The sequence below is a fragment of the Podarcis liolepis genome, assembly GCF_965112155.1.
Source record: "Podarcis liolepis genome assembly, chromosome: 14".
Taxonomy (NCBI): domain Eukaryota; kingdom Metazoa; phylum Chordata; class Lepidosauria; order Squamata; family Lacertidae; genus Podarcis; species Podarcis liolepis.
Window position 1 is genome coordinate 46,985,782 of NC_139569.1, and position 16,608 is coordinate 47,002,389.

The window sequence follows — 16,608 nt, forward strand, 5'->3', positions numbered from 1 at the left end:
TTTCTGGGGAGCAAGGGTGGGCGGTCAGACACTTCACCCACTGTTTGCGAGCTTCCCAGAGGTATCTGGTAGAGCGCTGTGGAAAGCACAACGCTCTGCGACAGCGCACTTTTTTCACACGAGGTTCCCTGCTCCTACTGATATGTGAATGGGACAGGCACATGGCCATTACAGTGGTACCTCAGGTTAAGAACTTAATTCATTCTGGAGGTCCGTTCTTAACCTGAAACTGTTCTTCACCTGAGGTACCACTTTAGCTAATGGGGCCTCCCACTGCCGCCACTGCACAATTTCTGTTCTCATCCTGAAGCAAAGTTCTTAACCCAAGTTACAGGGAACCAGGCAGAGGGCCTTCTCGGTAGTGGCACCCGCCCTGTGGAACGCCCTCCCACCAGATGTCAGAGAGAAAAACAACTACCAGACTTTTAGAAGACATCTGAAGGCAGCCTTGTTTAGGGAAGCTTTTAATGTTTAATAGGTTACTGTACTTTAATATTCTGTTGGAAGCTGCCCATAGTGGCTGGGGAAACCCAGCCAGATGGGTGTGGTATAAATAATAAATTATTATTATTATTATTATTATTATTATTATTATTAACCTGAGGTACTATTTCTGGGTTAGCGGAGGTACTATTTCTGGGTTTGAAGCGTATGTAACCTGAAGCGTCTGTAACCCGAGCTACCACTGTATCTGGTTTGCTCCTCTGGGCCACCAACCAAACCTGGCTGAGAATCAGGGAGGAGAGGGCTATTGATGGCTACTAGTCATTACGGCTAGGCTCTGTCTCCATAGCTAGAAGCAGCTGTGCTTCTGAACACCAGTTGCTGGAAACCACAGGAGGGGACAGGGCCCTTGCGCTCAAATCCTCCTTGCAGGTTCCCCACACACAGGCATCTAGCTGGCCACTGTGAGAACAGGGTGTTGGACTAGGCGGGCTGATCCACCACGCTCAACTTAGGTTCTTATGTCTTCTGTGAAAAAGAAAAGGGAGTGTGCAAAACTGACCAGAAAAATAAGAAATCAAGATAACAAACTTTTTTTCATGAAAGAATGGAAATGGTTTATGGAACATTTACAAATAAACTTTGAACAGATAAGAACATTGGCAGGATTCTTGTGGTAACCTGCAGTTTTATAAGAGGAGATATTTAAAGTAGAAGAATAAATGAGCAAATTAATTTGGGCATGCAGAAAGTATTAAAAATAAATTTAAGGAACCACAGAAAGAGGGGGAAGGAAGTTGAGTTATGAAATGTTAAAATGATTGTGAAATTACTGAAATGTATAAAAGTGAAAATCATCATCATCATCATCATCATCATCATCAAAAGGAGTGACTGGACCTCTGAAGCATGGCTTTTATTCTGTGAACTGCCCTGAAACCCCCAGGTATAGGGCAGTATATAAATTCAAATAAGAATAAGAATAATGGCAGTTCCATGGATCTGGGAATTTTTATCTCCTCATGCATAGGATGCAAGAGCCCCTTTGGCCTTGAGTCTAGGAAGTGATAAGAGGCCTGAACAGGTTGTATATTTCAGAAGGCCAATGTTCCTCAACATTCAAACCAGCCACAGCTAGCTAACAGGTATCCCCAACACACACACACACACACACACACACACACAAAAATGCACACACTTTCCTTACTTGTACAACTGCAGCGTGTGTCGGTTCCCATGACGAAAGATCTCGTACTTTGGCAAGCCACAGTATCTGTCCATCTCTTCATCATCTTTGTACCAGGTCACTTCCGGTTGCGGGTAACCTGATTAGGACATGACACATTAGCAGGAATTGGGGCACGGGAGTCAAGGAGCGCATAACCCCGAGATGAACATCATTCCAAGGTGCATGCGGGAAAGCCCCACATTCTGCAACATACAGGTTGATACCAGAAACTGCTCTGTTCTGCGTAGCTGTCCTGGTTGCAAAAGAGAGATTGATTCGAGCTGCAGAAATTTAGGAACATGGTCCAGTGTTTATAGGGCTGGGGCAAAGAGAGGCTGAGGCAAAGAAGCAGCAACAAGGGCTGCAACTGAGCACGACTAAAGGAAAAGTCCGGTATCCCCCACTCTTGCTTGAGGCTCAAGTGTCCCCGGAGGAACAGAGTGCCTTCCGTCAGCTTTGGCTGGTGCTCCAGCTGTGCCCCAATCTGGACAGGGATAACCCAATTTCTATAGCTGACACTCTAGTAAACTTTAGGTTAAATTACTGCACTTTGTTATATGTGGGCTGCCTTTGAAGGTGATTCAGGAACTGCAACTGGCCCAGAATTTGGCAACCAGGTTGCTCAATGGGGCAAGAAGGTCTGAGCACGTTAACACTGATCCTGGCCAAGAACTGGCTGCCAATTAGTTTCTGGGCCCAATTCCAAGTGTTGGTTTTGACCTTTGAAGTCTTATGTAACAATAATAATAATAATAATAATAATAATAATAATAATAATAATAATAATAATAATAATAATTTATTTGTACCCCGCCCATCTGGGCAGCTCCCAACAGAATATTAAAACCACAATAAAACATCAAACATTAAAAACTTCCCTAAACAGGGCTTCCTTCAGATGTCTTCTAAATATCAGGTGGCTTTTTATCTCTTTGACATCTGATGGGAGGGCGTTCCACAGGTTGGGCACCACTACCGAGAGGGCCCTCTGCCTGGTTCCCTGTAACTTGGCTTCTGGCAGAGAGGGAACCACCAGAAGGACCTCGCCACTGGACCTCAGCGTCCAGGCAGAACAATGCGGGTGGAGATGCTGCTTCAGGTATACTGGGCCGAGGCCGTTTAGGCCTTTAAAGGTCAACACCACCACTATGAATTGTGCTCAGAAAGGTACTGTGGCTCAGGACCCTAATACCTCAAGGACCACTTTTCCCATATGAACTGACCTGGACCCCACGACTACTGTCCAAAGTCTTGCATCATGTGCCTCCTCCATGGGAGTTGCAGAGGGTAGCAACATAAAAATGTGTATTTTCTGCGGTGTCTCCCCACTTGTGGAATGCTCCCCCTAGAGAGGCTTGCATTACTGATCTTTAGGCACCAGACTAAAACTTTTCTTTTCCGCAAAAACTTTGGCTTTTAATAATCTGTAGTCTTTTTCAGTGAGTGGGTATTTTAATCCTGTCTTTTTAAAAATATTCCAGTTTAATAAACTTTTATGTTTTATTTTATGCTGGTTTTAACAAATGATTTATTTATTGTTTTAAGTCCCTTCGATTTATTCTGTAAAACTGTGCAACTAATAAGCTAAATAAACAAACAGCAACAATAATAAAAATGTAATGGTGCCTGTCCTCCCCCCACCCCCAAAGTTACAATTCTCAGAGTGGTTTAATAATCAATAGCTTTTCCCATGGAACTCTGGAAACTGTAGCTCTCTGGAAATAGGGGTCTCATAACTCTCAGTATCCTTAGCAAACTACAGTTCCCATAATGCTTTGGGGCAGGGGTCTGCAACCCGCGGCTCCAGAGCCGCATGTGGCTCTTTTACACCTTTGCTGCGGCCCCGGGGCGGATACTAGTGAGGGGAGGAGGCGCATTGTGCGCCCGACTCTCCCCACTGTGGCGGGCGCTGTACTGGCTGTGATGTCGCATGGGGGCGGTGCGTGCGTTAGTCACGCACCATCCCGACGTCACCTTCCCGCCTGCTGTCAGATCGGACATTAAGGTAAGAAACAATATATGCAGTGTTATGGTTTTGCGGCTCCCAGTTTTTTTTCCTTCAGAAACAGGTCCAAGTGGCTCTTTTTGTCTTAAAGGTTGCAGACCCCTGCTTTGGGGGAAGCCATGACTGTTTAAAGTGGCACAATATTGCTTTGCATGCATCATGCAGATGAGGCCCAAAATCCAGAAATTTGGGGGAGACAACAGAGGAAGGGGAAGGATATAAAGGAAGGTAAAACAAGGAAATAATATTCCTGACCGTCCAGATGCAAAAGGAGGGTAGGTTGACCCAGACTTACAAACATTGCATCAAATGTCCACTTTGCAACTGAACCACATGCTAAACTATCTCCCAAAAGCAGGTTAAATTGGGACATGGCAAGTTGCGATCTAGACGTACCAAAAAAACAAACTACCCTCTGAAACCTGATTCATCGGGATTCCAGCATGGCCTGCCAAAGTCAACCTGTGCTTAAATTAATTGCATGTTAAAGTGAAGAGGAAACCCCTTTGCTGCTAAATCGTATGGGGAAGTTTTTCACCATATGGCAGGTTTTCACCCGTCGGAACAAACAACCGTTCGTAAGCATGACTTGGGAAGTGTGTAGTGCAGATCAGGTGATCTTTTCTTGTCACATCTGACATAAATGGGCGATGAGAACATCCCCACTGTTCTAGGAAGTGAGCCTGCTTTGGGGGGGTGGAAACCTAAGGTTAAAAAACAGACACTTAGCAGTGGACCAGAAGCTCCATGGAGAACCAAGCATCACAGTCTGTAAACTGAACCCAAAGTTTCCATTGGACAGAAGCAACAGCGGTTGCATCACAGCCCGCTTGTGCCCTCCAAATGCCATTGGATGACAGATGCCATCTGCCTTTTTAGTACAATGACATCATGATAACATGTGTGACTGGCTGCTTCTGAGCCAAACAGGCTATATTCTTGCTAGGATCAGCTATGGGCATACGGAACTAAGATGGGCCAGAGGGGAGGGGAAGGAATCGCTCGTCTCTAAAGTTGCTTACCCCTCCAAGGAGAGTTAAAGTTGCCCGCTTGCCTTACAAAATAGCTTCCTCTGGGTCCAGTCCTCCCTGCACCGACAGGTAGAGAGGGCACAGAGAGACGGCTCCTGCAGTAGCTGTTTTACTACAAAGGAATTTCAGAAATAGACTGGAAAGAGAAGCTGCTGAATTGCAACTCATTACCAGACTTAAAACCATGGAGAGACCTGGTCTGAACAAAGACATTGGATTCTTATCTCATTATACATGACTAAGCCATTTTTCACCTTCTCACCCCTTGCCTTTTCCTGCAAGACCTATTGCAGTCGTTAAGAGTCGTCAACAGGCTCATCTCAGCTATCTGCCAATCACCCATTCCCACCACCCTTCTGAGTAATACCCCTCCCCACCTTCTCACTATATAGAAGGATCTGGCAACTTCTGTTTCAGTGTATCTGAAGACGTGTGCATGCACACGAAAGCTCATACCAAGAACTAACTTAGTTGGTCTTTAAGGTGCTACTGGAAGGAACTTTTTAATTTTTTTTATTTTGGCTCCTGCAGTGTAGCTTTTGCACCCATAGCCCCCCATGGAGCAGGGGTTGGAGAACCTGTGACCTTCCGGACAGTGGAGGCTGATGCATGAGGGCAAATGGGGCAGTGCCCCACCAACCTCAGCCTGCCCTCACAGGTCTGCCTCCATATTTGCATCCAGTCTAGGGGATGGCATTGCCTGCCAGCTTCTTCCTGCTTAGGCACTAGATGGGCCAACTCACTGCTCACCACCACCCACTGACTCAACCCTCTTCAACCCATCCATGGCTGGCCCTCACCTAAATTCCTGGGACACACAACTGCTAGAAGACCTTACCCTTTGTGTTCTCAGCATGGAACTCACTAGGGGCAAAACCAGAACAGATTGGCTTTGTTTATCCTTGGCTCTGGGCTCCAGCTACTGCCAGGCCCTCTATCTTCTGTCTCACTAGTCCCAATGGGCACCATCCACCACAGATTCTAGGCAGTTTTGGGATTCCAATACCCATCAGAACCCAGCATGGCCAATGGTCAGAGGTGATGGAGCTGTATCCTAGCAACAGAGGTTCCCCCACTCCTTCCTTACAGCCTAAATGTCCCCGGGGGAACTGAGAGGACATTTGGGATCAGTGTGTGGTACACAATGCTAGATATGCCTTTGACTCAGAGGAGTCAAGGCTCATATTTCCCAACTTGTAAGCATAAGACTCGGGAGCCGATGATGCTTGTCTCAAATGCGCAACGAGCATCACTCTCCTGAATTCTGATTCCCCACAGAGCCCCCACCCCACAAAAAAATACAAAAAAACACATCTTGCCAGCCAGCCATATTTGCCCACCTCCGCCTTCCCCCCCAGGGCAAATCCTAGCCTCCTAACAAACAGGAGGGAGGGAAATACAGCAAATAATCCCTGGAAAATGTTGTTTCCCCAAGGACTACAGCAATTTAAGGGACCGAGCAAGTGAATGTTGGCTTCGGAAATCAGTTTGGCTTGCCTCAGAAATCATTTGAGCTATTTTGTGATGTTTGAGGAAAGAGTTCGGCTTATCCTGAGCCGAGCCAAAGTGAGCAAAGAGGGGAGCTTGGCCATAGCTAATTCTCAAGAGGCAGCGTTTCTCCAGCAAGCAATCTGCAGGCAACTGCTGCCTTCTCCTGCCTCTGGATTCGAGAAAAGCTCAGGGTGCGTGAATATACCCAAGGAAAGCAGCTCAATCCCAGACAGTTTCATCCTTAAGTGGCTCTTGAATAGTGCCCATTCTGGGAACCGTGCATAAGCTTGGATCATATTCTTGCAAAGCGCATTCAGCATCCCCTCTAAGCTTCAGGGATGTTTGCACAGTGATAATTACAGCTTTAAACCCGAGGCATTAACATAAGACTCGTTTCCTAAACCCATTCCTATTGATTTACACACTGTTTGCACTGTGGGGGGAAAGCGTCCAGGGAGCAGCTTGGTTTTCCGCTGTGCTTCCCTGGTTATCTCTGGTCCACAAGAGGGAGGATTAAGCTCCTGCCAGAACACGAACACACACACACACACACACACACACACACACACACCACCCCGCTGAAATAGGAGTCAAACTTACAAGATACTGAATGGCTATAGGAAACCAATTTGGAACAGTTCTGCAGCGACTTGTCCGGAGGGCCTTAAGGTGGTAATCAAGCAGACTAAGGATCTCCAAGGTCACTCACTGGCTCTAAACTCTGACTTAGGAACTGTGGAAAAATAAGATGACCAGAGCCTCTGGTCGCCTCTTGCTCCAAGCAGGTGCGCTTTGGGAATATAAGAGGTCAGCTTTGTAAACAGGAATGCGGTTCTGAGGACCTACACACACTATGCAAATACACAGATGTATCTGACTGCCATTATTTATTTCACATAGCCTTTCTCTTAATCACAGAGCCTGGATTTGCAGGACAGGATTCGGAGGCAACCAAAGAGCCAACAACGGCTCCTCCGCCAGAGCCCGTTTTCACAGGAGATAGAGAGGCCAGATGCCAAGGAAAACAAGGCTCCTGCGCCCTTTCAAAGCCGTGCAAAAGGATTTCAGGGGTGTAGATTTACCTGCTGAAATTCCCTCATCTCTACAGCTCACCCCTCATCTCTACAGAAGGGGGCACATGCCCCTGTCCTCTTCCACATCTGGTTATGCAGTTGTTGGGACATGGACTGGAAAGATGCAAGTTCAAGTCTCCCTTCAGCCATAAACCACACTGGGTGATCTTGAGCCACCATTGCTTCTCAGCAGTGGCATAGCGTGGGGGGTGCCAGGGGTGCCGGCCGCACCGGGCGCAACATTTGGGGGGGCGCGTTTGGCCAGCCCTCCTCGAGGAAGCAGGAACCCCACTGTCCTTGGACCTCCTCCGAAGCCTGGCGGTGGGGCGGAGATACCTTCTCCCCGCGCCAGCCTTCTGAAGGCTGCTCCGAAGCCTGACGGTGGGGCGGAGAGACCTTCTCCCCGCGCCAGCCTTCGGAAGGAAGCTCCGAAGCCTGTCGGTGGGGCGGAGAGACCTTCTCCCCGCGCCAGCCTTCGGGTGGCTGTCCTGAAGACTTCTGGTGGGAGCAGTGGCGTAGCGTGGGGGGTACAGGGGGACCTGCTGCACCTGGCGCAACATCTGGGGGGGCGCGGAAGAGACTCGAGTGCTAAAATCCACGGGTTAGGGGGCGCGAATTACTTGCCTTGCCCCGGGTGCTGAGAACCCACGCTACGCCACTGCTTCTCAGCCTGGTCTACCTCGCAGGATTGTTGCGAGGATAAAATGAGGACACCCACCCACCCCAACGTGCATAGGCAGGGCAGGATAAAAACAAGTGCACACATCTGCAAACAGGGGATGATCTAAACCTTGCCTGTTTTTCCTCTCCGGAGGTGCCTGCCTCTCTCCTCCCAGTTTCCAAAACCAGCCTCTCTCTCTCTCTCTCGCAACTGTCCTTCCAATTTGCCACAACCAAGGTGACCTCCAGTGTCTCTCATTCCATCCTCTCCCTTCCCCTGCTTAGGTCTCGGCACTTGGGCGAAGTTCAAAAAGTTATCTCAGCTCACAGGCACACACCGCCTTGCAGAGAGGCCACGGCAGGGCTGCCTGGGGGGCCGAAGTCCCCTCACACAGAGAGGACTGCGTGAGAGAGCCCCACAGAGCGAGCAGGGCTCTCTAACCAGATTTGGAGACTGCAATGAGTCCTAGGCAAAGAGTGCAACTAGCCAGGAAGCAGTTCTGTTGCAGGAATGGCTTTTAAAAGATGCAATAGCAGCTCTTTTCCTAACTTTAATCCCCTCCTTTCGAGGCTTCAGACCAAAATCCTTCGCCAAGCCTTCCTGGAGGTGCCAGGGGTTGAATCTGGACCCTTCTTTCCTTTGGGGAGTTATAGGGAGAGAACTATCCAAACGGTATAGAAATTTATTATGCGGCTAGAGCAGCAAGAATGTTAGTTGCCCAAAAATAGAAAGCAGAAGAAGTCCCAGCAAAAGAAGAATGGATACAAAAAACTTATGGAATATGCAGAAATGGAGAAACTTACCGGAAAAATAAGAAATCAAGATGACAGACTTATTATAAAAGAATAAAAATGGTTTATGGAAGATTTGCAAATAAACTGTAAACAGATAAGAACATCGGCAGGATTATTGTAATAACCTGCAGTTTTATAAAAGCATGTGTTTAAAGTAGATGAATAAATGAGTGAATTAAGTTAATTTGGATATTTAGCAACTAAAAATAAATTTAAGGAACCACAGAAAGAGGGGGGAGGAAGTCAAATTTTGAAATGTTAAAATGATTATAAAATGGTTGAAATGTATAAAATTGAAAATCATCAATCAATCAATCAATCATCTGGGACCTTCTGCCCACCAAGCCGATGTTCTACCCTTCTCCAATTAAATGAGAAAGAGATCTTTGCCAACTACTCTAACTGGGGTAGCAACGGGTCCATTTCCACGTCAAATTGCCCATTAAAGCCATCCTTTCAGAGGGGCTTGCCTTGCCCCTACCAAGATCTCCGACTGGTCCACATGGACGCGGTGGCTACAGAATGCAGCAAAGAGGCCAAAGTGAAGCGAAGGGCCGGCCGGTTTGCCATCCCTGCCCCTTCAGCGGTTCTTCTGGCCAAGAATCACAGGAGTGACGTGGTCAGAGAGAGCCGTAATAGGAGCTGCCTCCCCCCCCCCCCCGCCAGCATGTTGAAGACCTGCCCAAGAACTTGGTTAGACCGTTTCCCTCCAGGGACTCTGATTACATCTCTCAGACACATCGCCAGTAGTCACAGGTGCTGCTGCTGGTGGCATTCTCTATAACTGAGGATATCATGCACAGATGAGGCTGCCAGGTTTGGCGTGGGGGGAAGGGAGAAAGCATGCGCACACTTTGCATATGCCATGGAGGGATTCCCACTGTACACAACATGCACACACCATGCATTTAAAGAACATTTAAAGTCCTCTCCTGCCCAGGAATCCTGGGAACTGTAAGCTGCGAAGGGCGCTGGGAATTGCAGTTCTGTGAAAGGTAAACTACAGCTCCCAGAACTCCTGGGGGCATGTTTTGAATCTGTGGTGTGTACACAGCCAAAGGCCCCCCTCCACAGGTCCTTGTGCATGCATGATTATTTGTGCTCACGATGGTGCTGGGAGGGGTGTTATACGTGACCCCACTTTCAACACTGTTTGCGCCTGCAAAAGCTTTGGGGCAGACATATCGCTTTGTTTCCCATCAGTGCAGACAGTCCAGTAGAAATCTACCCACAAGTACTATTGTTGCACTCTGAATAAACCAACCATCTAGAGAAGCCCATAAACCTGAAAAACTCATCTCCCCCCTGAGCCTTAAACTGCTCAGGACCGCAATACCTCAAGGAGCCTCTCTCCATATGAAGCTACCCAGACCCTGAGATCATCTTCTGAGGCTCTTCTTCGTGTGCCTTCTCCTCGAGAGGTCCAGAGCATGGGTAGGCAAACTAAGGCCCAGGGGCCGTATCCGGCCCACTTGCCTTCTCAATCTGGCCCGCAGACGGTCCAGGAACCAGCGTGTTTTTACATGAGTAGAATGTGTCCTTTTATTTAAAATGCATCTCTGGGTTATTTGTGGGGCATAGGAATTCGTTCATCCCCCCCCAAAAAAAAATAGTCTGCCACCCCCCAAGGTCTGTGGGACAGTGGACTGGCCCCCTGCTGTGAAAGTTTGCTGACCCCTGGTCCAGAGGGTGGCAACACAAGAAAGGGCCTTCTCTGTAGTGGCTCCCCGTCTGTGGAATGCTCTCCCCAGAGAAGTTTGCCTGGCGCCTTCATTACAGACCTTTAGGTGCCAGGCAAAAACATTCCTTTTTAACCAGGCCTTTGGTTGATCTGTTTGACATCCTATACCCTTTTAAAATGTGGCTCTTTTCGGGGGGGGGGGGGTATTGGGTTATTCTTTTTATTCAGGTATGTTGTGATCTTTTCTGTGAACAGAAATCGTGCAGCGGCAGTGCAGCGGCAGCGGGAGGCCCCATTAGCTTAAGTGGTACTTCAGGTTAAGAACAGTTTCAGCAGTGGCGTAGCGTGGGGGGTGCAAGGGGGGGCCGGCCACACCGGGCGCAACATCTGGGGGGGCGCTCGCTGCCTCTGGAGTCGCCGAAGAGCCTCGGGCGCAGGCTGTAGCAGAGCCCCATGTCTCGCGGAACCGACGAGCTGTGCGCGCGCCCGGGCTGAAGGCGTCCAGCAGGCAGCGGCTCTCAGCGCTCGTCGCGGTCCCGCCAGGCAGCCCCTCCTCACAGCCCCGCCTCCGCCGCTGCTGCTGCAGCTGCTGGGCCATGTTGCATTTTCCTCGCCTCTCTGCCCCCCTCCTCCTCCAGGCAAGTGGCGTCATTTGGGCGGCAGCGCCAGCGGCAACTCGCCTCAGATCGGCAGGTTAGGGGTTAGGGGGGGCGCAAATTACTTGCCTTGCCCCGGGTGCTGACAACTCACGCTACGCCGCTGAGTTTCAGGTTAAGTACAGACCTCCGGAACGATTTAAGTACTTAACCCGAGGTACCACTGTATTATTATTATTATTAGTTGGTCTCTAAGGTGCTACTGGAAGGAATTTTTTTATTTTGTTTCGACTGAGAATCTATGGCCTTTTCCAGGAGGGAAGCAAAACAGCTGCTTTTAAAGTAAATTGTTAGACATCAGAGCTGCAGGAAAGAGCCTGGAAACATGCCAGCCATTTCTGCTTGGAGAACAGAGGACATCCAGCTTGAAGACTCCGTGGCCCCAAGAGTATTCACCCCCTCTTTCAGCCCAGGAACCCACACAATCCAAGCAGGATAGCCAAGGTGAGGTCCTCCAGAGATCGCTCGACTCCAACTCCCATCAGCACAGCCAGTGGTCAGTGATGGTCAGCCTGCCCCAGGCTCTTCTGTGAGGAAGGTTGGGGTGTTAATTTAATAAACTCAAAATTAATTAATCTCAGGAGTGCCAGTCCAACAACATCTGGAGGAGACCATGCCCATGAGATGCAGATGTTTCTTAATTTTTATCTGGCTGTTTTGGGGAGAAAAAGCCAGGTTCCTTGCATAGAGGAAAGTGCTCTTTTTCATACAGGACAAAACCTGCAAATGACATGCAATCTCATCTCACTCAGAAGTTTATCACACTTCACGAAAATAAATTATGGTGGGGGAGTTGGACTGGAATTTAATTTTGTCTGCTTCTTCTTTGCAAATTGAGGCTAGGGAGGTGTGATTTGCAGCAAAAAGCAAAAAAAAACTGTCAAGAGAGGAGCAGGAGGCCACTTAACTCTTTCCTAGATGGCTAATTCCCCCCTCAAATCCCCCACCCTCCTGAATACATATTCAGTTTCAGGGGGTCTGGGTCCATGTTTACTTGCAGACATAGGCTTAGAGCCCAGTGAGGGAGACAATTCTCCACTTATATTTATTTACAAATTTCTATCTCACCATGAACAGCCCTCACAACAAATGAAAAACATGATGATTATAAAAATCAAAAGTCCAAGCCATGCATTAAAAGGACTTGAGAAAATTCATCAACATTTTACTGCAAATGTGTGCTAAAATACACACATTTGTGTGTGCAATTTTGTCTGTTATACATACATTGCAAAGCAATTTCCTCTAATACAGTGTTTCCCAACCGGTGTTCCGCGGCACACTACTGTGCCGTGAGACATCGGCTGGTGTGCCGTGGGAGGGAGGCGGGCGAGAGGCGGCGGCGGCGAGGATCCGGCGGGGGTTGGGGGAGCGGGGGCCGTCGCGCGCAACCGAACTCACTTGGCGCGCTGCCGGCTTGTCCTCCTTCAACCCGGGTCGGGCCAGGCCTGCTCACGTCCCCGGATCCCCTAGCAGCAGCCGCACGCTCTCCAAAAGCGCAACGCTGCGCGCAACCGCTCGGCCAGCTGGTGCTCTGCGACTCCGCCCTTTCCCCTCCCAGCGCCGGAGGGTTCGCGCGACCGCAGCTGTTCCCTTTCGCAGCGCGCGGGAAACAATTCCAGGCCGATTGCCTTGTGCCAAAAAGCACCGCCTCTCCTTCCAGCTCAGGCCCGGGCCGCCGGCTCCCCGAATGACGTCACAGGGGCGGGGCTTTAATGGTGGTGTGCCGCGAGATTTTTTTCCGGTAAACAGGTGTGCCGTTGCCCAAAAACGTTTGGGAAACACTGCTCTAATACACTCCAGGGCTGGGTGATATATCAATATATTGTCCAAAACAGGTTTGAAATCCATATTTTTATATCGGTTTCATAATTTTTGACCTGGCAATATATTGCAAATCAGTGTGTGTGTGTGTGTGCGCGCGCTGTGCAAAGATCACAATGTGGGGAAAACCATGAAACTCCATCCTTATTTCAGACGCTGTGATATATCAGTATATAAAAATATTTAGCTGGTGATATATTGTGATGTTGAAAGCCAGATATGCCCAGTCCTAATACACCCCTTTCACAAATAATAAATTTATGCTGCTGCTTCTTTTGCACATTTTACCCTAATATAAACCTTTTTGTACATATTACTCCACTGGAGAACTGCACTGCGAAAAATGTGGAGAAGCACAAATTATAGAAGATGGCTGCGTTTCAGTTCCTGTGCTGTTTCAGAAAGTGCAAATTGGGGAGGTTTGCCTTTAAATGCAAACAACTGAATCTCTCTCCATCCTAACTCTGGGCTGAGGAATATGACTCCAGGTGAGTTTGAGGTGTGTCAACTGTTTGGTCCTATTCACACAGCCACAAGCGGCAGATTCCTTGGAAGGTACACAGAGTGAAATGAGAATCAGCAATTTCATATCCCTTGGGAAGCCTCTCCTATGACAGTGACTGCAGAAAGATGATAGCAATTCTTTGTAATCCCACAACATGCCAAGTGTTCCTGAACCCACCAACTTACATTGGGTACCATTTTTTAATTTATTGAAGGCATTTGTATGCTGCTAAATGATGCACACCCAGCCCTAAAATGGAAAACAAGGCAATTGGGAGGAAGGGTAATAGAACTGTAAGAAATCATTTTGCTCAACTATGTTTTTATATACAGATAGGTAGCCGTGTTGGTCTGCCATAGTCAAAATAAAAAAATTCCTTCCAGTAGCACCTTAAAGACCAACTAAGTTAGTTCTTGGTATGAGCTTTTGTGTGCATGCACACTGAAGAAGTGTGTATCTGAAGAAGTGTGCATGCACACGAAAGCTCATACCAAGAACTAACTTAGTTGGTCTTTAAGGTGCTACTAGAAGGAATTTTTTTATTTTGACTATGTTTATATATGTGCGGTAAGTGGCCCAGAGTGGCTGGGGAAACCCAGCCAGATGGGTGGGGTATGAGGAGGAGGAGGAGGAGGAGGAGGAGGAGGAGGAGGAGGAGGAGAAGAAGAAGAAGAAGAAGAAGAAGAAGAAGAAGAAGAAGAAGAAGAAGAAGAAGAACCAAAACAAAACAACAACATGGGGCTTGAACCCACGACCCTGAAATTAAGCATGTCATGCTCTACTGTTTGAGAAAGGAGAAATATTATACCAGCCTTGCCCAACCTGGTGCACTCCGTAAGTTGTGGGACTCTAGTTCCCATCAGCCCCAGCCAGCATGGCCAATGGTCAGGGACAATGAGTCAGATCCCAACAACATCTGAAGGTCACAAGGTTGGGGATGAGTGGATTATTCACTTGTCAATTTTGTATTTGTCTGCATAAACTTCAGCAGGCTTGCCTGTCTTCCCGCCCCTCTTTGGCTGTGTGGAGGAAAGCGATTCACTCTCCTTTGTCTGTGGTTTTAATGCAGAGGCTGAACTAACAAATGACTACTTATTAGAGATGCTGTAGCAGCAGATCTGCCTCGACACGGGTGGACTAGTTGCCCTTTGAAGTCCCTGAAAGCTCCAGGGTCTTACACAAAAGATGCTAGTCATCGCAGATACAATTGGGCCCTTGCCTAACCTCCCTCTTGCTGAGCAGAGATAATTTATTCCTGTCATTTCAAAGGAAGATACAGGCTGTCACTGAACTCTTAGGAGCAGTGACCAGGCATGCTAGCCAAGCCCCCAGCCTACCCAAAAGGAAGGAAAAGCTTTTTTAAAAAACGGAAGGGGTGGGGATACTGTAAATTGTCTGAATATATGGGGAAAGCCAAACATGCATCGGGGGGTGTGTGCTATTTTTACTTTGCTTTGAGGACAGCAGAGAGATCGAGACAGCAGCCATTGGTCAAGGAATGAAAGCAACAGAGAGAGAGACAGAATCTTGGAGCAGAAAGGGCATTTGAAGCCCACCAGGAGGCCAAGGGGAGAGAGGCGAAGATGAGATCACGCTGGGTGCAAAGGGTACATCCAAGTCCACAGCTGGTGTGCAGTAAAATCAAATTATAGACTGGCCCAAATAAAATGCAACTAAGTGTTAAGGAAATCTGGGTGCGGAGTAAGCTGTGCAAATCTATTTCACTATTTGGGGAAAATTTATACCATTTGCAAAAGTGTGATTTTAAAAGGGTTTGGCATTGTTTTTTGAAACTAGAGAGGTTCCTCTCAAAGACTACCCTTCCTTACAATCCCTATTTTTGGCTGAGACACAGTCACAACCTGGCAAATTCAGGTTGATCGGAAGGAATGCTCATTAAATAGCCAAGTCAATCTCCCTGCAAACCAATCAGGATTTATGCCCAATAAACAGCTCATCTGGAAGTGCCCTAAGATGAAAAAATGGCTGGAGGGAAAGAATGGTGCTGTGCTTGTTGCAGAGTGTCTAAGTAGCAAAAAAGTGTGATTCAAATGCAAGTAGCAGGAGGCATCAACTCTCTGCTCCAACTACCAGGTTTAGGAATTCAGCCACTTGGAAGGGGATTATAAAACCAAAAACACCCTTGCGCATTATTCCAAGCCATGAAAGAAGCTGTCACAAGCGCACAGATCCGGCTTGTTATCAGAAGAAGGGCTCCAGCCTGCAACCATTTATCTCGGTCTCTCAAGAGAAAACTGAAGCGCCTCTAAGAGATTCCGCCACAGTGTTTGGGAGACAGAAGCCAACATTTGAGATTGAGAGAACTGGCTGTGAGGTGTTCTTGCACCCAGAGCTAGGAAACTGACTGGAACTGGATAGTACCACAAGACTTGTAAGAGTACAGATCCTGGTAACGGACAAAAAACTCTCAGGGCTGAACTGGGAGAGCCTCCAGACATTATTTTTATCATGCTTCAGGATGATTTCGGCTCATGATGGTACCAGGGCAGTTCTATGTGAACTGTTTCTTCACATAGAACAATACAAACAATACTGTTTGTGATTACAAAAGTTTTGGGGTGGTCATACCACATTGTTTCCAATTGGTGCATGCCCCGTAATTTCCTGCTAAACCCTTGTAACTTTTTATGCTGCAAATGTTCTTTTTTATTCAGTGCTAATTTTAGATCTGACATCATGCGCAAACGCGGCAGACACACGAACACGTCTGCCACCATCATGTCTAGATGGATCCTGAGAAAGAGAGAGAAAAAGAGTGCTGAATTTGGCAGCCAGGTTGTTCCCCAGGGCAAGAAGGTTTGAGCAAATAATGCCAATCCTGGCCCAACTGCGGGGTATGCCAATAAGTTTCCAGGCCCAGTTCAAAGTACTGGTCTTGACCTATAAAACCTTAAAGGGCTCAGGACTGCCATGCAGCAAGGACTGTCTCCAGACCCTGAGATCCTCCTCTGAGGCTCACCATTTGTGGAATGCTCTCCCCAGGGAGACTCACCTGGCACCTTCATTGTACACGTTTAGGCTCCAGGTGAAAATGTTCCTCTACAACCAGGCCTTTGGCCTTTGGCTGATTGACATCTGATGCCCTTTTAAATGTGTTATGGGAACGGATATTATTCGTTTGATCTTGTTAATATTTTTACTATGTATTTTGTGGTTTTTATATTGTCATTCTATGTCGTGGACCGCTCTGGGGT

General features: G+C 47.8%; 1 protein-coding gene across 2 annotated transcripts in view; it reads right to left on the reverse strand.

The window, feature by feature from the left end:
- Nucleotides 1-16,608, reverse strand: part of ALPK3 (alpha kinase 3) — an 85,369-nt gene that overhangs the window by 51,077 nt on the left and 17,684 nt on the right. For both annotated transcript variants that reach the window (XM_083475536.1, XM_083475537.1), the window contains one exon: nt 1,652-1,769. In XM_083475536.1, the coding sequence (XP_083331662.1) occupies nt 1,652-1,769 (118 nt within the window). The remainder of the gene's footprint in view (nt 1-1,651; nt 1,770-16,608) is intronic.